The sequence below is a fragment of the Lissotriton vulgaris genome, chromosome 1_2 (genome assembly GCF_964263255.1).
Source record: "Lissotriton vulgaris chromosome 1_2, aLisVul1.2, whole genome shotgun sequence".
In the NCBI taxonomy this organism is placed as follows: Eukaryota; Metazoa; Chordata; class Amphibia; order Caudata; family Salamandridae; genus Lissotriton; species Lissotriton vulgaris.
In genome coordinates this window covers 42,434,574-42,461,201 of record NC_141686.1, presented here as the reverse complement: position 1 = coordinate 42,461,201, position 26,628 = coordinate 42,434,574, and the positions used below count along the sequence as shown (strand labels likewise).

Genomic DNA, 26,628 nt, shown 5'->3' with positions numbered 1-26,628 from the left:
TTCAGGTAAAAAAAAAAAAAAACAAGCCCTGGAGTTCTGTGTGCAAGTCTGAATACATACAGATACCTCCCACCCAGTACAACAGTCGTGTATGGAGAAGTAGCTGGCGTTTCTTGGGAGGTCTGACAAAGGTTTGTAGAAAAGGCGCTTCTTGGGAGGTCTGACAAAGGTTTGTAGAAAAGGGCAACAGGCTCTAGAGCATTTCACCAACCTTTTCTGGTCCGTGGCGCATTACTGCATCACAAGAATAATATCAGTTACATCTTGCACACTAAGCCTTCAGAGACTTATAGAAAGCTTCGGGTGCTGAAAAACCCACCACCATTAATAACAAGGGCTGCATAGAAACCTTTGACATGGGACTGAAAAGTGCAGTCTCCGCTCATTACCAAGGCTCGCTCTTTTCCACTCTTTCCATAAACTTGTCGCTCACGCGCCGTTCTTTAAGAGGATTACAACAAGTGTCCCTGCACAGTAACCATAACAGCAGACAAGTCCTTAAGGGTTTCTTAAGCTACTCACTGGCAGCGAGACGCAGTTACAGTCCTGGGGCTCCTGCTGCGGCGGGTTCCTGTGATGTATTAAAGAGGATATGAATGTAGACACATTTATTTCAATCGATAAACACGCCGATATTTCAGGAAGAGCTGTCGAAAGTCACCTTGGATGAAACCCAGCAAGCCCCGCATTGGCCGCACGAGCGCCTCGCGCTTCAAGTTTTAAAAAAAAACAAGCTCTGGAGTGCTCTGTATGCACGCGCACAAGAAGGGGGGATAGGGAAGAGAGAAAGGAGTTAAAATGCTTGTTAGAAGGAGTCAACGAAAAGCTCTCAAAGATGGAAAGGCGAGTAGATTGAAAAAGGTGAATGGGTAAGAAAGTATGACAGCGAGATAAGTCTGGGTACAGAAAAAAGAAAGACTGAGGAGAGGAAACAGAAGAGGGAGATAGGCAAAGAAAAGCAAAGATACAAACAAACCAAACAAAGAAAGAAAAATCAGCATGACAAATGGAAAGAAGAAATAAGCAAGAAAGTGTGGGGGAAAAAAAAAATAAGAGAAAGGTGTTGCCGAAACATACAGAGGGTAATAGAGAAAGTGAAAGACAGGGAAAGTGACTGAAAAAAGGGGTATGGTGAAAATGAGAGATGAAGGACTATGGGTGAGATGAAGGTTATAAAGCCTGTTGAAATCCAGCCTGGGTCCCATAGCGCACAACAATTCCTTTTCAAATAAAATAAACTATTTTAGTCATTACACCGTGAAAAAGAAAATCACTTGTGTGTTAGAAATATAGCAGCTCCTTTGTGGCCAGGAGAGACCCTCGCTACGTTTGAAGGAATCCTCGGGTTAGACTTCAGTGGCAGACATACTGTCTTTGTTGAGCTTCCTGCCCTCCTGCTGCGGCGGGCTGTGTGTGGAGCAGGCCTGCATGCGGGAGTCCCTCTGAAACCTTAGACCGCCCCACAATACTAGCGCTTGGAAAAGGCGGGGTTGCCCAACCTAATTCAAAAACAGTCAAACACAAAGTATGGGGCTGGTAGCACCGGCACCCAACCACCCCCTCAAGAGTACACATGGCCAGGGCAGTGCCCCCTCCAGGGTCATGTGAGCCAGCAGAAACCGGTATGGCGATGGTTAGGCCTCAGTGTAAAGACTTGAGCCATTATTAACAATAATAATCAGTTTCAGTGTTTGAAAAATACACAAATGTGCATGTCACAATCGGCTACTCATGGGCGGCATTCCTCACGCAGCGCCGGAGATCTGCGCGCGGACGGCAATGTGTGAACAGGCCTCATGCCACGGGGGTTCTGTGCGCTTTATTGGGTCAGTTTACTGATGTGAGAAAAATTGGCAGTGCGTCACCCTTCAAACTAGCATGGCGTCGGCTCCGAAAGGTACACAGACATCTAAGAAAAGTGTAACAAGAGAACAAGGCTTGTTTTATTATCTGTAGTTTATTATGCAGTGAAAGTACACTCATGCTTTATTGCATTAAATTGCGAGAAAAAAAAACAAGCCCTGGAGTTCTGTGTGCGCGCACTAGAAGCAGGGGGGAGGAGGGGGGCCTGCTCGATAATTGATACCATATGGTGGAGCTTGCTTCCGCAAGTAAATCGCCTCACGTGCACTCATTGCCATTGAAGGCAATGGAACGCATGCATGTGTTTGGCTGAAAAGCCATGGTGATGGGAAAAGGTCTTTTTGCCTAAGCAGCGCATGCGCGCTGCGTAGGAGAGACCTAAACCGGTAAGGGAAGTAATGACAAACCTGTACAAATAATGCAGTTCAATAATAAATAACAATTACTATTCGGAATATGAAGACAAGTAATCTCCACTCCACTTTTACACAGTAAATAAATTAAAAGAGCCTGAACATTTAATAAATTACTGTGTTGTGCAAGAACATTTTACTGATCATTTGCTACCATTATAAACACAGAGTAGCCCCTTTCAGCTTTATACACTCCAGAGTGCTTTCGTACAATCAAACTAAATCTAGTATCTGAACATTTCCTACTAAAATCAAGGGCGCTCACAATGGACATCGAGAATTCAAAAAATATGACCTGAAGTTTTGTCAGCCTTTGTCTTAGATGAAGTCTCTGTTTTTTTCATATCTTCTTGAAAATCAACTCTTTCGTTAACAGTATGTGCTGGAATACTTTCAAAATATCCACAGTTCAGTATTTTAGCCATTATGTCCTTGAGGTTTTTATCTAAAAGGTTGCAAAAACAAAATTGGTAAAAATAAGAAAACTCTAGTAGGATGCGTACATTTATTTCCATACTAAAAGAATATTTATAGGTCTAAAATGATCTTACTACATTGAACTAAAATGAGAATGCCTTACGTTTGCCCAATTAAAACATAGAATAAATTAAGCACACACTTAAGTCATGTTCGAAAATAGAATAGCAATGGTGCCCTATTCAATAACCATAATATGTTGTGTTACTTAAACAAGAATCGTCAAACTTCAAGCTGGTCACTGCATATCAATACATTAACTAGCATTTGCCCTACCTATACTACAAACACAGAGCTCCTCTTTACTTATTTCCTCTTGTAACCCTGCTTATCCATGCTGTAGTACCCAGATGTCAAACCCTGCTTTTTAGCTGGCACGCACCGATTTTAATATCAAGCTTACCTAGAAACTGAGTGATACATTGTCATGTTAACTGTTGCTATATACGATCAATTCTAGGTTACTAAAGATTCCTTTTCTCTGCACAGTTGACGTTTACTAAAGTCAGAATAAGCGATACAAAACCCAAGTAGTTAAACTGAAATGCATTTATAAGTAAAAACATATTTAACAACCATTATGAATTCTACAAAAAAAAGGGATGCAAGTATAGTGGTACAGGGATTTATTTTTATAGTATAATGCATACACAACCTGTATGGTAATGAAATTCCTTCCATGGAGACACGTAAGCACATCAGGAGAAAACAAAATATAATATTACAGGGTTGATATGTCGATCTGAAATGAAGCAGTCTATAAAGCTGGATGTGAGTAAGCCAATTCCCACCTAAGCCTTAAACAAACATCTAAACTCAGCTAACATCTGGAAGAAGACAGCCCGATTATATGGGCTTGCATAGGTAAGAGCCGGATTTAAATTGGCGAATGTCTTCATATCCAGGATGTTCTAGAAAGGGGAGTCTTTGCTCCTCACCATCGTGACCCTGCTGTGAGAGCTTGACCAAAGTGTATTGCTTTAAATGTAATTGAGAAGAGTTTGAATTTTAGGTATGATTTGAAACAGCTAGTGAATTTGGGTAGGAAGGGGAACATATGGCCCACCCCCACCTCCCTAAGAATCCTACGGATTTACTAAATGAAAGATGCTGTTAGTAAAGCACAGCTAAGGAGGCTTGAACAGCTGTTAACCCTGAAGCAGGCATAAAAAGCTCAAACTTCAGCATGACTAACAGCTAAGTTACTGAACTGGTTATGTTTGAGGCACGTCTGCTTTCTATAAGGTTGGGATTTGAGACTAAGGCCTATATACGCACCACTGGTTTGCACTGTACCACAGAAGCATAACTCATGTTGCTGCTGCACAGGGGATAGGCACTTTAATAAATTCAAACGCAGAATTAAATTGTAATGTATACAAACTATACTGAGAAAGAATGGTTAATTTTTTTTAGATGAGGAGATTCTTTTGGTCAAGGAATTGCACTCATTTAAAAATAAAACATGCTCTGTATTCAGGCAGCTTGTAGCAGAGGGTCTAGGAAATTAAAAAGGTTTCAGGGAAAGACTGAAATATAGGGCATCTATTAAGCATTATTGCCATGCATACTTAATCCTCGGTTTGCTGGGCATAATACCCCTGAGAGGCACAAGGTGAAGAGTTCAATCTGCATACACATAATGTATTGTTGGAATTGCCCTGGGGGAGTTTACCTTATGATCTCATGGTTTCTTGTAGAGGCCAGTTACTACAGATACAAATTTCAATTTCCAGGCCAGCTGTGGTGTGGCAGCTGCAATGCATTTTATGGTATGTCGCAGGCCATCATTGGATTCAAACTCCAGCTGGGTGGATGCCACTGGTAGAGACTTAGTATGAGCCCTGAGCTGGCAATTGTTTCCTCTTCAAGTATATGGTGCATTTCTTCCCTTTAGTTTCTTCTCACCAAAAGGCAGTTGGGGGTTCAAGGCAGTGTGTGGAATGGAAGAGAAAACCACAGATCCTTGGCTACTGCTCAATATGCAGAGTCTAAGACAGTGTGCCACAATACAGGTTTTTTGGCTCAGAAGGCTCTGGTTTAAGTAGCATTTCAGGAGCTCGCATGGATTGGTTCCATACAGAACACTGACAGACTGGGTACTCCATCTTTGTCAATAAAGATTTCCAATAGACTTGATTTGGAAAGTAATTAAAAGTTTAACAGATGGCGGATATATGGGCACATCAAAATAGAAGAGATGTTAACACTTCGTAATTGAAGACTGACTGGTTTACAAGGATTTGATAGTTACGTGTATTTCAAGGTTCTTTAACATTAGGCGTGTCACAAAAATTCTTGCAGTTAAGTTGAAGAGTAGTGACTGGCAGATTACTTAACTTATTTTTCATCTTCTACAAGTAGCTGCTGCTCTAAATCATGGCAGTAGTGTCTTTAGGGCAATAATCTTGACAGTTCAGGATGTTTAAGTGCTGTAATAGCAATTGTTAACTGACCAAGTGCTGAAGGGATGGGCTAGTGGGCAAACCCAAATAAATCTGTTTGGGAACCATCTCCGAAGGTGAAAATCATATGTTTATAATAGATACAAAGTCATTACTAATTTGTTTTGCTTTAGTGAAGAAAATAGAGGCTTTTGTTAAGGAAAAAAGGGGTTCCTTTTTTATAAAAACCCAGATGAAAACGTTGCTGGAATCAAGTAGTATTAGATGGTTTGCTATTAAGGAATTGCTGGTTACAGAATACAGACAGCAGAATTGTTAGAGTGAAAGCAATTTGTAGTGGCATCTAAGGTCATCTTCGTAGTTTTGGGAACACCAAATGAACAAGAGGTGATCTGACAACATCATCAACTGCTTGAAGTTGGTAGGAGGCCCACTAACAAAGAAAAGACTGGTGAAAGTAACTTAATTAAGATGGACAGTTTCTTTATGCTGTAAAGAGGTCAGAGGAGACCAGAATTAACAATGATTAAGCAAGCTAAGAAGGTTTAGAAGTCATCTCTGGAACAAGTGTCAGTTGGGGGAGCTTATGTGCCAGATGTACAAGATGTGGTGGACTGGAATTAAGATGCATTAGGGATGTCATCAAGTGGAGTTTGAGTGGGGCCCATTTTCAGTGAACATTTTTTGCATACCAGTTATGTAGGGAAGTTCATGAGATATTGTAAACTGGACCAAGAAGCAAAAGCAGGGGATGCCTTTAAGTGTGGCACAAGGAATAACTTGAGCTTGCCCCCTCTTAATACTGCTATGACTGCACAGATTATAAACAGCCACCAGGACAGAAGATACATTGTTTGAGATGTGAATTTAGTTGAAACCATTGAGGACGTGAGCAGAGGGGAGAGACCTGGCCTTATCTGGTTTCCTTCTAAAGAGATTTAGACATGAGCAAGCTCGATATTAAAAAAAAAACTTTGAGCCTGAATGTCTAATTTTAAATGAGCGGCCTAAAGTGGTGTGTTCAGGTGTGGGTGTGAATATGAATTAGAAACGAGCTTTGTGGCTGCATTGGTCAAATCCGTATTTAATTTGCAAGCCTGAATTTTCTAAATTGGTATGCTTGATTATGAAAGATGATTGAGGTTTTAGGAGCTCATTCCGTTACAGGGTCAATGGCATCTAAGATTCATGATGGTAAAGATTTGTTTTGACAGATTGACCAAATGCTTCCACCTTTGCAACCTTCTATTTTACACCTATTGCACGTCTGAATTAAGTTTGAATAGGTTTGGTATCCTGCTTTTAAAAGGTTTTCACATTAGTTCTTAGCGAGTGTGCTCGCAGGATGTAATTAGCAATTTTCAGCTGGTAAAATGCATGTTAAACTGAAAATGAAGGCCCTTCAATTTAGTGATCAGCTATCAAGAAGCTAAGGGTGTTGGCACTGGCATGAAGTTGGACTGACAGTATTAATTTCCATTGCTGGTTTACAGATTTTTCCTTTTTAAGATTGAAGGAAGTAACATTGTTTCTATTCCAATTTTTGAAAATTTCGCTTGTTGGGAAAAAAGAATGCAATTTTGAAAGAGCGATCTAACTTCAATACAATCAGAAACAGGTTCACAGAACTTTTAGATTTTAGGAAGTTACTCAGGAGGAGAATGTACTTTATCGGAGTTTGGAATTAGTAATATTCACTGTTGGATTGCTGCCACCATATGAAACCTTTATCCAACTGAATATTGCTGTCTCTAATTCAGTTGTATGGAGCCACTACTTCACTGGACATACAGGTTACTATACTGTCTACTTGGGTATACTGTTTATCATTATATATTATTATGTAGGTATATATTTGATAATTCCAAAAATAGATACTGTGACCTGACCCAGTCAAGGTTTAATCGGACTCCAGGAGGTTTAAAAAACATTAATATAACTCTACGACTAGTACTGATCTGTTCTATGTGATAGTCCGATTTCAAGAACCAAAACGCTGTGGAACACCAATATCAAAAAGACTATGGAGGAGATCAGAGGATAGGAAGGTCAGGATGAAGGCATTTGAAAAGTAAATTAACTCAAATGTGAATGAGTATTTTATTGAGTTTAAGACCGATTTATCTTTCCTATTATACTTGGTTCACTACTGGAATCCATGGAAAGTCTGGCTATGGAAATTCATATTGAGCAAGTTGTTTGCAAACACTCTTAAGTAATTTGAAAACCACTTTAAAGTATTCCCTGGGAGGAGCTTCGCGGGCAAGCAAGATGGCCGCGTAAGCTCGGAGCTCCGGAGACCCTCCGACCCTCCGCATAAATCCTGATGGAAATCCTGATCCACGGCAGTGGAATACTGGTGGTGAACGGTTGCTGAGGCGGGACCCGCTGTCCGATTCAAAATCGGACATTCCTAGACGGAGTTACATCGTGTTGAAGAGTCGTGCCAGTGACGGGCCATTGTCTCTGTGGTGGCTGACGACGATGTCACTAGCTCATGAACGATATGCAGTGAGAGTGACTACTACGCTGGCCCTACGAAGCTCGCGGAGTTACGGAGTGGTCTATCGCTGAGAAGCTATTGGTGGCCACGATACTTTGCGATCGCTTTGCACAGCCGGAGTGGCCTTAGTATATGACCCATTGTTCTGTTCCCCGGCTCCATCATGGCGGGCAATGGCGAGCCAGACAAGACGGCGAATCGAGTAAGTAGGAAAACTACTCATTCCCAGTCGAACAAAATTGATCGCTACGCCCAGCAGCAGAATTCACCAGGTGCGGCTACCCAGCCGAAAGACTCATCGAGAAGGGTCGCCAGACACGTCGGACCCGACACTTCGAGATGTTATGGGCGCTATTGCTGGCATCAAAACGGAGATGCACAAGCAACACGAGGTCCTGACACATAAAGTCGACACTTTGGCGATTGAAATCAATCTGATTAGAGCCGATCTGGGCAAGACCAAAGACAGGGTTAAATCGTTGGACATTAAAACCACAAGCCTCACAACTGATGTATCGGACCTGCAAACAGAGATCCGGGACTTGAGGTCGGCCAACGATCTTTTCTCGAGGCGACTGGACGATTTTGAGGGACGTGCCAGGCGACAGAATGTTCGCATCATCGGTGTACCGGAAGGGGCAGAGGATTCGGCCACTGAACACTTTGTGGAAGACTTGGTGAAAACTCATCTGGCTCCTGCGGGCCTCAGCCGTTTCTTCTCAGTGGAGCGAGCAAATAGACTGCCGGGGGGACGCCCAATTATAGCACGGCTGTTCAATTATAGGGCTCGGGACGCTATCCTGCAAGCCTCGAGACTGAACGGGCCGCTCAAGTTTCAGAATGCGGACATCAACTTTTATCCGGACTTCACTCTGTCTGTACAGCGGCAAAGTTTCGCGGGAGTGAAGAGGCGCCTTAGAGACCTTGGGATGAAGTACTCGGTGATGTTCCCCGCAAACTGCGCATCGAACATGATGGCCGTGCTATATTTTTTGATCTGCCTGAAGTGGTAAGCGAGTGGTTGGACACTTTGCCGCAAAGACATGATGAACGAGAAGAACATTCGGAGGGCGCCTCGGGTGGCCCTGAGCAACAAGAGTAGAGTTCACTTTCATAACTTTATCGGACGATGGACCCGTTGGCGACAACCAATGTCACACTAATGCACTTTATAAAGCATATCCTTCGCTTCGTTATGGAGGGTGGCAGGGGGGCCTGTGTGATCTCCTTTCTCCTCTAGGGTCTTTTTGTAGCGTAGTGTTTGGGGCAACAGGCACACTGCTGGTTGGGGGGGCTTCTTAGTCTGATGCAGGGGTGCAGGGAGGGGGGAGGTTTGATTGTTGGTTGTGTGTTTTTTCCTCTTTTCCCTTTCTCTACTTCAAGGCAACGTAATGACTGCAATTTTTTTACTTGTGTAACTGAGGCCTGCTGGGTTCGGCAAGGGCCCACGATTTTACGATGGGGGGTAGGACACAAAAGTACTGCGCTGGAATGTCAATGAACTGGGGGATCGTATTAAGAGAGGCGTGGTTTTACAACGGTTTAAGAGATGTATGCCTGACGTTATTCTGTTACAAGAGACACACTTGGTGGGAAATACGTGCCAAGCGCTTAACAGGAAGGGATTCAAGATTGTGACACACGCAGGGTTCTCTTCGGGATCCCGGGGGCGGGGATTATGGTGCGCGCGTCTCTCCCTCTTGAGATTACTTCTAGTGTTGTTGATGAGGGGGCGGTACGTTGCTGTCTCTGGGAGATGGGAGGGACGGTCTCTGGTTCTGGTTTCGGTTTACGTTCCCCCTGGGTTGCAAAACAACACTTTTCAGGATCTTGGGGCGCCATTTTGGGTCTACCCGAGGGTATGCTCATTATAGGGGGCGATTTCAATTCAGTTTGCTCGGGGACCCTAGACAGACATCCACCCAGAGATCTCGGATGTTCGCAATCCTGGCTGCCCGACTTCCTGGACACTGTGGGACTTATTGACTGCTGGCGGCTCATGCACCCTACCCAGAGTCAGTACTCATTTCACTCAGGGGCACATGGCAGCCTCTCCAGAATTGACTATGTTCTGGCTCTGGCGGCCCACGAGTCGGCAATCTGAGGCCCGATTGCTGGCTAGGGGCATCTCAGACCATTCCCCGGTCTTTGACTTCGACATTGTGGTGACCGAGAGGGTGGTATCGGTTAAGAAAACAAGTTACTTACCTGTAACTTTAGTTCCCCAGTATTGGTAACTTTCATAGATTCCCATGCTTTGTATCATTCCCCGTCGTCGGAATGGGAGTCTCGGTAACAAAAATACCATAGCTGTAGGTACAAAAGACAATGGAAAAAGGCCTAGGCCTCATTACCTTTTGTAGCATATCACCCTCTTTGTGCAAAAGAGACCAAACTTTGGCCTCAGCCAATCAGAAGTGCCTCACCTCTTAGAACCTTCCTGAAGGAACCTCAGAGCCTCAGATTTTCGTAGCCGTTGTGTACTGAGACACCATCTGTGCTGTAGGCTGAGCTTTCCCCGGGGAGGTGGGTGGGCGCATGGGAATCTATGAAAGTTACCAATACTGGGGAACTAAAGTTCCAGGTAAGTAACTTGTTTTCTTACCCCAGTATTGGAACTTTCTTAGATTCCCATGCTTTGTATCAGAGTAGTAAGCAGTTAGCAAGATAATCACATTTTGCATTGTAAATAATAGCAGTAGAGAACATGACAGATACAAAATGTGAAAAATGGAAGGTGGGAAGAAAGGAAAGCTCACCATTAGTGGAAGAGGTTCCTCAGGACAGCCTGTCCAACTGCTGCATCCTCCTGTTGCAGAGATTCCAAGCAGTAGTGCTTGGTAAAAGTGTGGACGCTGCTCCAGGTTGCAGCCCTGCAGATATCCTTAATTTGCACCCCTGCGAAGAGTGCTGTGGTGGAAGCCACAGATCTTGTGGAATGCGCTCATATCTTTCCAGTCAGAGGTTTACCAGCAGTCCTGTGACAATGTAATATAGCGCTTGTGATCCACCTTGAAACACCCTGTTTGGACAGTGGAAGGCCTTTACTTGGTCCTCCGAAGGCCACAAACAGTTGGGTAGATTTTCGAAAATCCTTAGTACGTTGTAAGTAAAACTTCAAGCATCGTTGCACATCCAACGAATGCAATGCTTTTTCCGCTGGTGTGGAAGGCTGAGGAAAAAATGTTTTCAGAATGACCGGTTCATTCAAATGGAAATCCGAGGGAACCTTTGGCATGAACCTAGGGTTAGTCCTCATGATGACAGTGTTCTTCTTGAATTGAAGGAAAGGTTCTTGAATGGTCAAGGCCTGTAACTCCCCTACACGCTGAGCCGACGTGAGAGCGAGGAGAAGAGCCAATTTCCACGAAAGGTATTTGATGTCAGAACGATGGACTGGTTCAAAAGGGTCCTTCATGAGCTGAGAAAGGACCAGATTCAAATGCCATGTTGGAGGAGGCGGTCTCACCGGTGGATAGACCCTGAACAGGCCTTTAAAAAATTGTTTGATTATCCTTGAAGACCATAATGAAGGTCCAGATTCCATCCTTCTGAATCGTGACAAAGCAGCCAAATGGACTTTAATTGATGAATGGGCTAGACCAGACTTGGCCAAGGACAGTAGGTAAGGGAGGACCTGATGAGGTTTGGAATTGAATGGATCAATGTGTTGCTGTTGACACCAACAACAGAATCTTTTCCACTTAAGGCGGTAAGTTTTGTTAGTTGAAGGGGCCCTAACTTCCTTTGATAATGGCAGGTTCATAAATTCTCGCTGCTCAGGAGCCATGCAGTCAGGTGTAACGACTGAGGGTCTGGATGCAAAATCTGTCCTTCGGACATCGTGAGAAGATCCGGCAGAATTTGGAGAGGTAAAGGAGGAGCAATCGACAACAGATGGAGCTCCGTGAACCAGAACTGCCTCGGCCAAGCCGGGGCTATCAGGATCATCCTGCACGGTTCCACCTTGAATTTCCTGATTAGTCGTGGTATCAGAGGAATGGGAGGAAAAGCGTAGACAAATGTCTTCGACTAGGGTATCGAAAGGGCATTTCCCAGAGAATGTGGATGGGGAAGCCTGCTTGCGCAAGACCGGCATTTTTTGTTGGTCGGGGTGGCAAACCGGTCGATGTCCAGTCTTCCCCCACCGGCTGAAGACTTGTTCCAAGACGTCCTGATTCAACTCCCATTCGTGGCTGACCGAGGATGACCTGCTCAGTCTGTCGGCGTTTTCGTTGAGGACGCCAGGCAAGTGTTCTGCCATCAGGGACATTGTGTCGGATCGCCCATTCCCAAACCTGCTGGGCCTCTTGTGACAATGGGCACGATCTGGTCCCTCCTTCCTTGTTCACATAGTGCATGGCCGTGGTGTTATCCGTCCTGATAAGCACTTGTGAACCTTCCAGGCGAGGAAGAAACGCTTGCAGAGCCAGACGTATCGCCCTGAGTTCTAACAGGTTGATGTGGAGGCATTTTTCCTGGGGTGACCAATGACCACTGACATGAAGGTCCTGTAGAACTGCTCCCCAACCTTCCAACGACGCGTCCGTCGTTATCACTTGTGGAGACGGGTCGCTTGCGAAGGATAGGCCTTGGGACAAGTTGTCTAGGTCTGTCCAACATAGGGCCGCATTCTTCATCTCCGGAGCGATAGCCACTCTGTCGTCGAAGGAACAGTGGACTTGCCGCCATTGATTGTCCAGTTGTTCCTGCAAGGGACGCATCCTCAGTCTGCAATGGGGGATCAGTGGAATACATGATGATATTACTCCCAGCAGAGACTTGTAGCGGCGAACTGAAAGACTTTTTTGTTTGTAAGTCTTGGGCCATCGTCTGTAATTTGTGCCTCCTTTCCAGAGTAGGAAATGCTCGTGAAAGCCTTGAGTCCAAGATGGCTCCCAGAAACCGGGCTCTTCTGGACGGGATCTGGCAAGATTTCTCGTCGTTTAGAGTGAGACCCAGGTTTTGGAATAAATTGGTACATGCTTGAACCGCCTGTAGCGCTGCCTCTCTGGACGGAGCTTTCAGTAGCCAGTCGTCCAGATAGGGGAAGACTTGAAACTTGTGCCTCCGCAGGAAAGCTGCTACTGGAGCCAGCACCTTCGTGAATATTCTTGGGGCTGAGCGGAGTCCAAAGGGTAAAACCCTGAATTGGTAATGGCTCTTGGCTACTGTGAATCGCAGAAACCTTCTGTGTGCTGGGTGAATCGGAACGTGAAAATAGGCATCTTCGAGATCGAGTGTGGCCATGTAATCCCCCGGGTTGATTAGCTTCAAGATGTCCTGGAGGGACACCACCCTGAAGGACAGAGAAATGAGATAGGTGTTTAGCCCCCTGAGGTCTAAAATGGGGCGCCACTTGTCGAGCGTTTTCTTCACCAGGAAGAACCTGGAATAAAATCCCTGGTTTCTTTGGTTCGATGGAACTGGCTCTATCGCCCCTTTTCGGAGCATTTGTTGAACTTCGAGCCGAAGAAGACGCTGGTGTTTTGAAGGAGTGGCTGCCGGGGGCTTGGGTGGCGGAACTTGAGTGAACTCTAAGGTATGCCCTTTCCGAATGATGTTGAGCACCCAACGGTCCGATGTTATTAGGGACCAGTTGTGAAGGTATTTGTTGACCCTGCCTCCAACTGATGACTTCCTGGAGGAGGGTTCAGTAGGAAGAGCCAGGAGGCCGCTATTGGCGCTTGGACGAATCTCGTCCTCGCGCACCCTGCTTTCCTTTACCGTAAGGCCTGGAGTAGTTGGTAGACTGGCCCTGCCGCTGTTGGTAAGATTGGCGGTGTTGCTGGGAACTGGATCCTGTGTTGGAATAACGTTGTTGTTGGAAGGATCCTCTATAAGTACCACCCCTGCCTCTGGAGCCCTTGAAGGGGGACTTCCTGTACTGAAGTGTTCCTAAAGACCTAGCGGTCTCTGTCTTTTTTAATATCTTGCAGGGTGTCGTCAATGAGTTTGCCAAATAGAGCTTTTCCATCAAAGGGGAGATCTAATACTTTATTCTGGACCTCTGGTCGGAACCAAGTAGCTTTAAGCCACCCTTGGCGACGGAGCACTGCTGCTCCAGCCAGTGAACGAAATGCCGTAGTCGCAATATCCATTGCACAATCTATGATTTCCATCGACGTCGCTTCTCCCTCCTGCAAAACTTTCTTTGCCTCCGACAGATTCAGGAGGCAGCTGGTCAAGGTACGGGGAGACATCGCACCAGAGTTGATGGTCGTACCTACCCAGGATGGCTAAGGCATTAGCTGCTCGCACCAGCAAACTTGCCGTCGCTGAGAATCTTTTCCCCACGTTATCTAACCTCCGTCCTTCCTTGTCCGGAGGAGTTGTCAGCGGTGCTGAAGGGTTGCGCGATTTCCTCTGCGCTGCCTGCGAGATCACAGAGTCTGGTCTTGGATGACCTGTCAAGGCCGCTGGGGCATCATCGGTCGCGTTGTACTTTTTTTCCAGACGCGGTAGCACCGGCACCACCGTCGCCGGGTGTGTCATGGTCTTTATGCCCTCTTTCCATAGGTGATCCACGATTGGAATAGACCTGGCAGTTTTTCGAAAGGGTTCTTTAAAGTCATATAAGAAACAATCTGTGGTGACTTTAGGCATTGCTAATTTAAATCTTGCCGCCGCTCTCTCCATTAGCTGATGGAAACCTCCAATATCCGCTGGCGGGGAGTCCTCCGGGTCTGGATTTGGTGATGCAGGATTGTCAATAACGTACTCATCATATTCCGTGTCGGGATTAGAGACGTGATCCGACTGCTGATCCTCATCCGAGGATTCATCAACATCATGTGATCTTGGTAACCCAGAGGAATCCTGAGGGACGGCTGCTTGAGGCTGTGGAGAGGTTGGAGCCGAGAGAGTAGGTGGCACCAATGACGCCTGAACCCTTGAAGGTGTAGCAGGCGTTGATGTATTTGGCAAAGGTCTACTGGCCTTAGACTTAAAGTCCTGTAGCATCCTATGTAGATCCTGTAGGAAAGATGTTGGCACTGAAACCATTTCCTGGTCAGATTGCTGCTGTTGCTGTTGACTATGACCATGCTCCTTGTGGGTGTATTCGCCCTCTGAGTCAGTGTCCTGGCATTTGACAAATAGTTGCGAAGGACTATTGGCATAGCTATATGCATCTTGGTCATCTTCCTCTGATTGTCCCTCTTGCAGGAGCATTGTTGGTAGCAGAGGGGACACTGTCCTTGGAGAGGTCATCTCTGGTGTGATCCGCGTCACAGAAATGGTGATACGCTTTTCTGTGGACAAGATCGTGGGTTCTGAAGTCGACGGTTGTATATACGCCGTCGAGATAGGGGTCGTGGACGTAGTCGACGACGAAACTGTCGACACCAGCCGTCGTCATAGTCACCGTAGTAGTCGTCGTCATCGTCGTCGACGGGGCTTTCGTCATCGACGGGGCCTTCGACGTCGACGGGGCCTTCGTCGTCGACTGGACTTTGGGCGTCGACGGGGCTTTCGTCGTCGACGGCTCCTTCGTTGACACCTGTGAAGCTGGTACCTTCGTCGTCGGCGCCTTTAGTTTCTCCGTCGACTGTGAGGACTCCGACATCGACGAACCTCCAGTCGACGGAGCCTTCGATGTTCTAGTCGATGGGCCTCCCGCTGTCGACGTCTTCGTCGTAGAGGGCTTAGAAGTCCTCTCAGAAGACTGGCATGAAGGTGTTTTGAAGGCTGTGGAAGTCTTCGCACCTGTAGACTGCGTAGAAGGTCCATCCCTCTCCTTTACACTTCCGTGAGGAGATTTGCTGGGACCTGGGCTCTCAGACTCACTGGGGGTCTTTTTTGAGGCCTTAGAAGATCGTCCCACAGAAGAAGAAGGGGAACCCCTACCCCTTTTCACTGACCTTCTAGTAGAAGCCATCGTTCCAGCATCTTCACTGTCACTGGAGACAGTATCCTTCCTTGATTTAAGCCTTTGCAGCCATGTCAGGAGCCTACCCTCACGGTCCCGGAGAGTCTTGGCAGAAAAAGAGCGACAGATTGCACAGGCAGCCACCTGGTGGTCAGGATAGAGGCAATAAATGCAGTCCTTATGCTTATCCTCCACAAAAAGCCTTTTCTTGCAACAGGAGGAACAAGGCTTGAAAAGCGCTTTTTTCTTCTCAATTTCCGACATCCTGTCAGGCAGCAACAATCCTGAAGAGAATCTGAAAGATTCTGAAGAAAATCCTGTAGAAAAAACCTGAAGAAATCCTTTAGAAGAGTAGAAGTTGAGCAGAGCTCAAAGGAGACTCCCTAGCACAACGTGCGGTAGAAAATCTGAGGCTCTGAGGTTCCTTCAGGAAGGTTCTAAGCGGTGAGGCACTTCTGATTGGCTGAGGCCAAAGTTTGGTCTCTTTTGCACAAAGAGGGTGATATGCTACAAAAGGTAATGAGGCCTAGGCCTTTTTCCATTGTCTTTTGTACCTACAGCATGGTATTTTTATACATGGTATTTTTGTTACCGAGACTCCCATTCTGACGACGGGGAATGATACAAAGCATGGGAATCTATGAAAGTTCCAATACTGGGGTAATCCATGGTATTTCCGCAACCCCAAGACTCGGGGACTCATGGCCAAGGCTATTGAGCTCTATTTTTCCTGGTATTTTTGTTACCGAGACTCCCATTCTGACGACGGGGAATGATACAAAGCATGGGAATCTATGAAAGTTCCAATACTGGGGTAATCCATGGTATTTCCGCAACCCCAAGACTCGGGGACTCATGACCAAGGCTATTGAGCTCTATTTTTCCGAAAACTCAGGGTCGGTTGCATCGGCTGTCACCCTATGGGAAGCATTTAAAACGGTCTTGAGGGGAGAGGCGTTCTCTCTGATTGTTCGGAGACGCAGAGATGCGGATGTGGTGCGTATCGAATCTGAGATTAAGGATCTGGACTCCCAACTGGAAGTCAACCCGACACCGGACCTACTCCACATTCTCTCACTTAATCGGAATATCGGGCCACTGACGCTGCCAAGGTCATAGGTAGAGAACAACAGGGCAGGATCTAAGATGTCGGGGATAAGGCGGGCAAGCTCCTCGCTTGGCTGGATAAAAAAGAAAGAGCCAGCCGGGTGTCCCAGAAGTTTTGGGAGAGGACGGCTTGGCTGTCACCGATCCGAGTGCCATAGTCGCGACGTTCGCAGACTATTTTGAGGCTTTTTATACCTCGGTCTCTGACCAGTCCGAGGCCGATTCCGGGGAGCTTTTGGCAGAGGCGGAACTCCCGTGTCTGTCGGAGGCGGACCGGGACGACTTGGATAGGGATATTACCACCGACGAGATAGCCCTCACCATTCGCTCCCTTAGGTCCGGCAAGGCGCCCGGCCCCAATGGTATACCTGTGGAACTTTATAAGATTAAACCGGATGTCATCTCCCTGCCCCTGCGGAACATGTTCCTGGAGGCGCGGGAGACGGGCATGCTTCCCCTTGACCAGAGGCTGGCCACCATTGTGGTCATTCATAAGGAAGGGAAACCCAGAGACCTGTATTGATTGTATCGTCCCATTTCTCTGTTGAACGCTGAACCCAAGATTCTTGCCAAGCTGCTGGCCAATTGTCTGATTGGCGCGATTGGCGACTTGGTGCACCCGGACCAGTCGGGCTTTATTCCACACCGCAACACTGCCCTTAACCTTCATAGACTGCATGGGGCCCTCGCCAGGGCCCACACGCTCAGGGAGCCAGCCGTCCTGGCGTCACTGGATGCTCCGATAACGTTAGACTCCCTCGCATGGAACTACCTGTGGGCAGTGCTGGCGAAGTTCGGATTTGGTTCGGAATTCATAGGGTGGGTCAAGCTTCTGTACACTAGCCCGCTGGCCAATGTAACGGTTAACGGTCGTGTGTCTGCGTCCTTTGCTCTCCGCAGGGGCACTAGGCAGAGTTGTCCCCTGTCGCCCCTGTTTGCATTGGCACTTGAACCGTTGGCTGCATGGCTGCGACATCACCCAGACAAACGGAATACGTTGGTCCCCTGGATTCGAGGACGGATGTCGCTATACCCTGATGACATCTTCATATATCTCACCTCTCCTTGCAAGTCGCTCATTGTGGTGTGTGATGTGCTCCGTCTCTTTGGTCGGCACTCTGGCCTGGTTATTAACTGGTCGAAGTCTCACCTGTATGTGCTGAGAGGGGGGACGCCTCGACTTCCGAGGGACAGCGGCATACAGGTCTCGCGGCAGGGTTTTACATTTTTTAAATACTTGGGGATCTATATCTCAATGGGTCCCAAAGTACGCTACATGAATAACCTGCTTCCCCCCCCCCCCTCGTCCATCTTCGACGTGAAGTAGAGGGCTGGCGCAAACTCCCGCTTTCCCTGCCTGGGCGTGCGGCACTGTTTAAAATGATGTCCCTGCCTAGGTTCCTGTATGACCTACAAAATACCCAAGATCCGGTCCCAGCCAGTTACTTTAGGGAGATCGAGGGCTTGCAACGGGCCCTTCTCTGGGATGGCAGGCCACGCATAGCTATTACGAAGCTTACGCTCCCGTGGTATGACGGGGGTATAGCGTTGCCTGACATCCGGAGATACTATTGGGCTTCCTAGTTGGCAGCCCTTAATCACGGCCTCTATGGTCCAGCAGTAAGCCCAGGTTATGCCATGGATCGGTGACTCCTGGACGACGGGAAGTACCACAGGGCGTTGTACTCGAGATCTCTGGATGGTCGAATGTCGGGGCCAACGAAAATAGCTGTACACATATGGCGGGCGATCACGAAGTCGCAGGGATGGAAGGATAGGCTCACAATGGCAACCCCTCTTTTTGATTCTGAAATACTGGGCAAATTATGGCACACTAAGGGATTCGACAAGTGGGACATGATAGGCATATCCAAGGTGGAAGGCATTATCGTGAGAGGGGAGATAAAATCCTTTACTCTTTTACAGACAGAGTTCCAACTGGGTGGAACGGAATATTTCCGGTACGCCCAGCTGCGTCATGCCCTTCGGGCAGTTATGCCAGAGGACGAGAGAATACCGGAGCATTCCCCCTTGGAGGATAGGGTGCTGGACGGCCACATGCCGGACAGCGCCATTTCCCTAATTTATAAAAAACTTATTAATGTCCGTACTGACCTTCTCCTTGGGGTGAAAGACCAGTGGGTGAGAGATGGGATAGTGCTAGACGATAAAGACTGGCAATGTGCAGTGTCCTCCCCCAAGGAAGTGGCGATCCCGCTTAGGCTGCGGCTGGTTCAATTGAAAATTCTTCATAGGGTTTATGTGACGGGCCCCAGATTGATACACATGGGTCACTCAGTGGATGGCCTCTAGACGTGGCTGTGGTGCTCTAGCCACCTTTATGCACATTATCTGGGAGTGTAGTGCAGTAGCCTCCTATTGGAGGCGGATACACATGATTATGAGTGAAGTGACCGGGGTGGATGTTCAGGCGGAGGCCCGACGATGCCTCCTGAATGTCTGGGGCCCTACTGATTATAACACTGCACAAACCCAATGGGTCACCCTGGGAAACATGGTTGCGAAACGAGATATTGCACAGATGTGGGGTGCTACTACAGCCCCAAAGGTGGTACACTGGAAGGCCAACATGGATTGGTGTATGTTCCGAGAGAAGACTGTCTTTGTGGCCAGGGGTAAACCCGAAAAGTGGCAAAAGATATGGGGGGCCTGGAACGAGTATAGGGGTGACATTTGCATACCACCTGACACCGCCCCCCCCCTGGAAGAACGACTGACCCCGTAGTCTATGACTCCAACACACGTTCTATTTGCATATCTATCCTGTATCCTCCCCCCCCTATGGTCTTACAAATGGGTACTATTTTGAATGTTCTTTAGGTAATCTGGCCTAGCCCTTCCCATGTTCGGATTCTGTTGCACAAATGTTTTAAATTGCCTTGCTTCTTAGCACTAGTTTTGGTGCTTTCTTTTTTTTGTCTTAGTTTAATCTTTACAAAAACAGAAAATTAAAACCTTGATACGCTTTGGTAACTTGCTTCTTGTACACTAGCCTTCTGGTTGATGTGCTGCCTAGTCTCCGGGATGTATGGCTAAATAGCTGTGTGCACTGATTTGAAAAAAAAAAAGGTTTTCAAAAATAAAAAAAATAAAGTATTCCCTGTGTGCACTTAGGAACTTTGAGGTCATCCGCTATATCTCACAACATGCACAGAAAGTAAAAAATGTTTACTCTTCACCAGTTCATCACTGGATGTAAAATGTGTGGCCTCATGAATATGGAGAACTTCGAGGCATCAAAGGGTGTGGAGAAACTGGTAAACCAATTAAGAGCTAACAACCACCAAAGTCAAAGCAGTAGGCCAGACATGCTTCACTCGCATACAAAGATGCCTTCACTTTTATGCCCATTTTGATGCATTTGTACAACCATAACTATTCTAAAGATATTGCATTTTATTTATATAAAAAAAACTATCAGTCTAGTTTTGGAGCACAGTAAAATGCACTGCAACACCATTGCTTTCAAATGTTAATTTAAAAATTAAATACAAAATTCAAAAGAGTGTACTTAGTGCACTTGGTGTATTATAACAGTGATGCCTTTAACTACTCGTTTAAAGATTTAACACATATACAACCCACATTAAACACCTTGCATACCCAAGTAGGATATCATGTATCGATGTGGCAACATTAGTTTAGTAAACAAGTAAATTCTACAGTGTTAACAAGCGTGTAAGCAGACGTTTCACTCAACAAGAAAGGTACAATAGCAGTTAATCCCACATTTTATCTACATGGCGCAGACATCCTTTTCTAAAAGTAAGACCTGGACAGCACACCCTTAAATTAATTAAATCTATAAGGAAAATACTACTAACATTAGATGTTCATAATCTACATATTTTTCCACGTTTCACATTTTTGATCTGTAGAGCAATAATCTTCATATTGGTAAATACACCAATAGTAGGAAGAAGGAACAAAGGGGGCATGGAACAATTGATTTGGTATCATCCTTTGTGAGGGTAAATTAGAACTTGGCCAGTCTTTCTTGCAGTTTTCCAGTCAATGTATAGATATATGTTCTGTCTTCATATAGTTGCTGCCATAAGTGTCATGCATTTGGAAAATACACTTGGAGCAGACTTTAGATCGAAAGGAAGCACTTGGCATTAGCAATAGACTTTTCCCCATGGTGATTTTCAGATACATTTGGTATTTTTGATTTATTAGGAGTCACCAAAATCCACTGAGTTCATCCAATCCCCTATCATAAGTTAAGGATACGTTTGGTGGAAGGCTAACACCCTTAAAATGTGTGCTTCCCATTGTATTAGCAGCCTTGTCTCAATTGCAATGTGGGCTGGAATTCCCTTTTTTGGGAAGCAAAAAATATATTGAATAAACACCTTTCCCTCTGTTATGGATGGATAGTTTCCATTGCTGGTTTCTGAAAGACATGTTACCTCCTTTCGTAAAGCTTGAACCTGATGTTTTGGCACATTTTTCGTTGCGAGGCAGAGATTTGAATTGGATTGCTTTGTTTTTCATTCTTTAACATTCGTCTGAAAATATCAGTCTGCACTATTCCAGGTGTCTTGATACACTCCCTCCCAGAGTGGCAAACAGAGGAAAGGAAGAGAGTGCTTATTTATTTTGATTGGTGTCTTGAATTTCGAGACTACTGGTAACAATGATGCAGTGTTCAGTTTGCTGTTTGCCTGTAATATGGGTCTCGTTGTTGCTGATGGTTCCCACACTGACAGTATGCCCACTGAAGACCTTTTCCTTTATATTTTCCATCTCAATCATGTTGTGTATCAAGCAGTTCTGGCACTCTGAAAGGAAAGTTAATTATCCTTAACTGGGTGTGTGGCTCCACGCCCTCAACACTGCCACTTTGAGTTGCTGAACACCCAAGGCCTGTTCACCTGCACCTTCGCCGGCCTGCAAACACAAGACCCACTGACCACAAGACTCGAGAACTAGACCCAACCACCTCAGATGCATCCTACTCAACACCCTCACTCAAGACATGCTGTGGAGATCTGGGACCTTCGACTCCATCTCCCCTGACATTGCCTTCATCAAAGAAACCTGGATAAACTCCAGCTCAGGCACGGACATCTCAATCTCCATCCCCAAAGATCGCATCAAACTACCAGGAGGAGGCATCGCCATCGTGAACAAGACACCCTCCACCTTCCAACCAGCTCAGAAGAGCACTCACCCAACATGGAGCACCTCCGCGCCCCCCCTCCCTTCAGCAAAGCCATAGCAGACTTAATGAACTACATCCTCCTTGGTGACCTCAATATCCACCTGGACAACCGTGAAGACCATAACAACTCAACCCTCCTGGAGAACCTCCCAACAATTGGACTCAAACATTTATCACAACAGCAACCCACGCAGGACACACGATCGACCTAATCTTCTTCACAAGCATCATCATCATAGTCAGCCACACCTCCAAGCCCCACTGGACAGACCACCACTGTGTCCACTTCACCAAACACACCGTACACTACCACGCCCACCACAAGCCTTACCGAAGCTGGCACAAGGTCACCAAAGACCAGCTCACAACCTCCCTCAGCAAGATCCTACCACAGACTTCAATGGATGACAACAACTCTGCATGAAACCTCCACCACTGGATCTCCGACTGTGCCAATACACTGGCCCCACTCAGGAAACCCTCAGGCAAGCAGCCCTCCAAAAAAGCCAGAAGGTTATTCGCCACCCTCAATGCGTCCAGGTGCATCGGCAGAATGCACGATTAAAGATTGAGGAGCAGCCTTAAAAACCGCGGTCACCAAACACCACTGCCTCAGAATAATAAAGAAAGCAGCCATTGAGCAACACCAACACACAACAACGAAGAACTCTGGACTGTGGTCAAAGAGTTTGCTAAACCCAGAACAGACAGCAGATATCACCTCCCCACCCCGCCCTCGTCTCAAGACCTCTGCAACAACCCCACCAACCACCTAAGGATCAAGGAGATCTCTGACCAATTCACAACCCAAGACTCACCCACCCCACCTGCAAACACCGCACCTTATGGCTCCAACCCCTAGCAGACCTTGACTAACTGTACTACCCTCACCTCTGACTACTCTCCAGATCACGAAGAGCATCCCGGTCCTCACCACATCTTCAATTCCGGCAACTTTATTGCACTCAAACTCTGCTGTACTATCAACTGCCCCATAGAGTCTGCAACCTTCCAGAAAGACTGGAAGCATGTAGAGATCAACCCCCTGCTGAAGAAATCCTCTGCCGACCAGACAGACCTCAAGAACAGACCCATCTCTCTGCTCCCCTTCCCAGCCAAAGTCATGGAGAAAGCCATCAACGCCCAACTCTCTGGTTTATCAATACAAACATCCTGGACCTTCAGAAGCAACCACAGCATAGAGACAGCTCTCCTCACCGCCACATATGACATCTGTACCCTCCTCGACCGAGATGAGACTGCGGCACTCATTCTTCAAGACCTCTCGGCCACTTGACAGTCTCCCACCACACCCTCTGCGCAAGACTCCATGAAGTCGGCATCCGCGACATAGCCCTAGAATGGATCTGCTCCTTCCTCACCGGCTGAAAGCAGAGAGTCAGTCTCCCAGCATTCAACTCCCAGAGATCAGTAGAGAAATGCCTTAGGGATCCTCCCTGAGCCCCACACTCTTCAACATCTACATGGGCCCGTTTGCACCAGTCAAAGGCCACAGAATCAACATTATCTCCTACACGACAACACCCAGCAGATTCGCTCACAGACTAACCCACAGCCGTCAAGCGCAACTTCCACAATAGGAGGAAGCCAGTTGCCACTTGGAAGAAGAACAGCTGACTCGAGCTCAACTCAGACAAAACCGAAGTCCTCTCTTGGGCTCCTCCACCTGGGACAACTTAGTGGCCTGCAGCTCTCTGAATTTAGCCCACCATCCCCCACTCACGGGCCACGCACGAAACCTGTGTTACCCTGGACTTCTCGCTATCAATGAACTGCCAAATCAACGCAGTCTCGTCCTCCTGTTTCCCCCTGCTCAGCATCCTTTGTATGATCTTAAAATAGATCCCCCTCGAGTCCAGCAAAACGGTCACCCATGCGCTGGTCAGCAGAGGACCACTCAATAAGGAAATTTGTATAGCGCGCTACTCACCCGGAGGGTCTCAAGGCGCATGGGGACGGGGGTCCGCTACTGCTCAAACAGCCAGGTCTTGAGTTGCTTCCTGAAGGACAGGTGGTCTTGGGTACGACGGAGGTGGATGGGGAGGGAGTTCCAAGTCTTGGCTGCCAGGTAGGAGAAGGATCTTCCTCCCATGGTGGCTCTTCGAATGCGTGGAACTGCGGCGAGGGCATGACTGGTCGATCGCAGTTGACGGGTGGGAGTGTAGAAGGACAGGCTGTTGTTGAGGTACCGGGGGCCCAGGTCGTGGAAGACCTTGTGTGCGTGGGTGAGGAGACGGAAGGTGATTCTCTTGCTGACGGGGAGCCAGTGCAGGTCTCAGGTGTCTGGAGATGTGGCTGTGTCGGGGGATGTCCAGGATGAGTCGTGCGGAGGCGTCTGGATGCGTTGGAGTCTTTTCTGTAGTTTGGCTGTGGTTCCGGTGTAGAGGGTATTGCCGTAGTCCAGTCGGCTGGTGACGAGTGCTGGTTTCGGTGGGGATCCACCGGAACATCTTTCGGAGCATGCGTAGGATGTTGAAACACGAAGATGAGACTGCGTTGACTTGTCTGGTCATCGAGAGGGAGGAGTCCAGGATGAAACACAGGTTGCGTGCATGGTCCGTTGGTTTGGGTGCGCTGCCTAGGGCCGGGGGCCACCAGGAGTCGTCCCAGGCAGAGGGTGATGCTCCAAGGATGAGGACTTCCGTCTTGTCTGAGCTCAGTTTCAGGCGGCTGTTCTTCATCCACTTGGCTACTTCTTTCATCCCTTTGTGTAGGTTGGTTCTGGCGGTGGCAGGGTCGTTGGCGAGGGAGAGGATCAGCTGGGTGTCGTCGGCGTAGGAGATGATTTTGAGGTTGTGTTGGCAATGCACTATGCCAGCACCACCCAGAAACTCAAAAACAGCATACAGTCCAGAACGCCTCCGCCAGATTTATCCTGAACATCCTACACCGCAACCACACTAGCAGACACCGGAGACGTTCACTGGCCTTCAAGCTTCTCATGCATGCCTACAAAGTAGTCCACAATGCCATACCTGCATACTTCAATCACCGCCTCTCCTTCTACAGTCCCATCAACCACTCCTCCCAACTAGCCCTGGCCACCATCCCAAGGATCCGCAAGAGCATAGCGGGAGGAAGATCCTTCTACCTCGAAGCAGAGATCCAGAACTCCCTGCCTCTGCACTTCAGGCAATAGCCATTGCAATTCAGGAAGGACCTCAAGACCTTGCTCTTCAACTGAATTACAGCCTCCCCCATCACAACCACCACCAACCCAGTACCTTGAGACCCTCATGGGTGAGTAGTTGGGCTTTGAGATCACTGATGGATTGGCTTCAGAACTGTTTGGCTGTCAAGAGCAGCAATGATGGCTTGGTAGCTTATCAACGGTTCTTTGAGTACCTCTAGGTATTGTCTGCATACTTTGGGGAACTTTTCCACAAAAAAAGGACTGGAATTCCCAAAATAATCTGTTATGCCTGCCCAACAAAGCTATATCACTCGCTGTTTTGATCGCTACTGTACCAGTACCGCATACGTTCACCCTGCAGCATCAATTTTCTAACTATCATGATGCTAGGAACTGATGTTTCAGGATCAGAGAGGCACAATTTTCCAGACAACTGAAATTCAAAGTCAGGTTCTTGAAAAATAGGATAGTTCTTGCTCAGACACTCTGAACTTCTTTTGAAGTCTTGGTGTAGCCATTTTTATAATATACGCATGAGAAATATCTATTCCACCAAAACCTGTAACTGACTGCAAAGTTTGTCTTTGACCAACTCTAGGCTGAAGTGCCTCAATGATTGATTCAGATGCCTATGGCATGTTCTGCTAAATATTGATATTATTTGGGGCGCTCTTATACACCCTGAAACCCTAACAGGATGCGTGCAAAGGAGACACTGCTGTAGAATTCTGAGAATATGATGAAATGGAGTTTGACAAAGAATATGGTGAAGGCGGTAATTGGGTCTGCAACTTTCATTTTATGCCGGTCATGTGTTAAATGTGTTTATTGGACACTTTATGCAAACCATGTCATTTTCACATTAGAATAGTGCATAACCAGTACATACAGTTACAAGAATGTCACTTTTTTCCTTTTCTGTGTATATAATATAGGTATGATGAACTTCAATGGTATGCCAGAAAGTTAAATTTAAATGGTTTTTTCCATCCGCTGTATTAACCTATCATACATATTGTAGCAGAGCAGTGGTGACAAGAAATTAAATCCTTCTTGGGTGTTGCTGAGAGAGTCTTTTTGATCATGAGCTGGCGCATTTAGTAAAGTAGGAACTGTCCTCCTCTTTATGGAATGGAAGGACATTTATAGAGCGCGGAGCGCGTGGCTACCCGGAAGCGTCCTAGTGCTAAAAAACAAACAGGGGAAGCAGAACTATGGAATTAGAACTGTCTTCAGTTGTTTACGGAAAACAAGAGGATTGGGGACAGTGCGCAGATGTAATTGCAGAGTTCCAGAGTTTGGAGGCATTATAGGAAAAAAGCTGACCGCCACTTCTGGACTTCTTGATCCTAGGGACCTCGGCAAGGTACAGGTCATCTGACGGCAGTTTCCTATTTGCTTTACACGGGCGTATCATGGCTGAGGTAATAGGAGGACCGAGCCCCTGCATCGACTTATGTACCAGGCATAGAGCTTTGAATCTAATGCGTTCCTGCACTGGGAGCCAATGGAGGGACGGGAGTGTAGGTTTTGCCGATTGTCTGTTTGCGGCTCCTGTCAGAAGTCTGGCGGCGCTATTTTGAACAGACTGAAGTTTAGAGACTACTAAGGTGAGGGCGCCCAAATAAAGCGTGTTCCCATAGTCCAG

The 26,628-nt window shown here is 46.9% G+C and overlaps 1 protein-coding gene across 1 annotated transcript in view; it reads right to left on the bottom strand.

The window, feature by feature from the left end:
• CAPRIN2 (caprin family member 2) overlaps positions 1-26,628 on the bottom strand; it is a 682,604-nt gene that overhangs the window by 565,056 nt on the left and 90,920 nt on the right. The window contains exon 7 of the mRNA XM_086952790.1: positions 2,572-2,721. Within this exon, the coding sequence (XP_086808916.1) occupies positions 2,572-2,721 (150 nt within the window). The remainder of the gene's footprint in view (positions 1-2,571; positions 2,722-26,628) is intronic.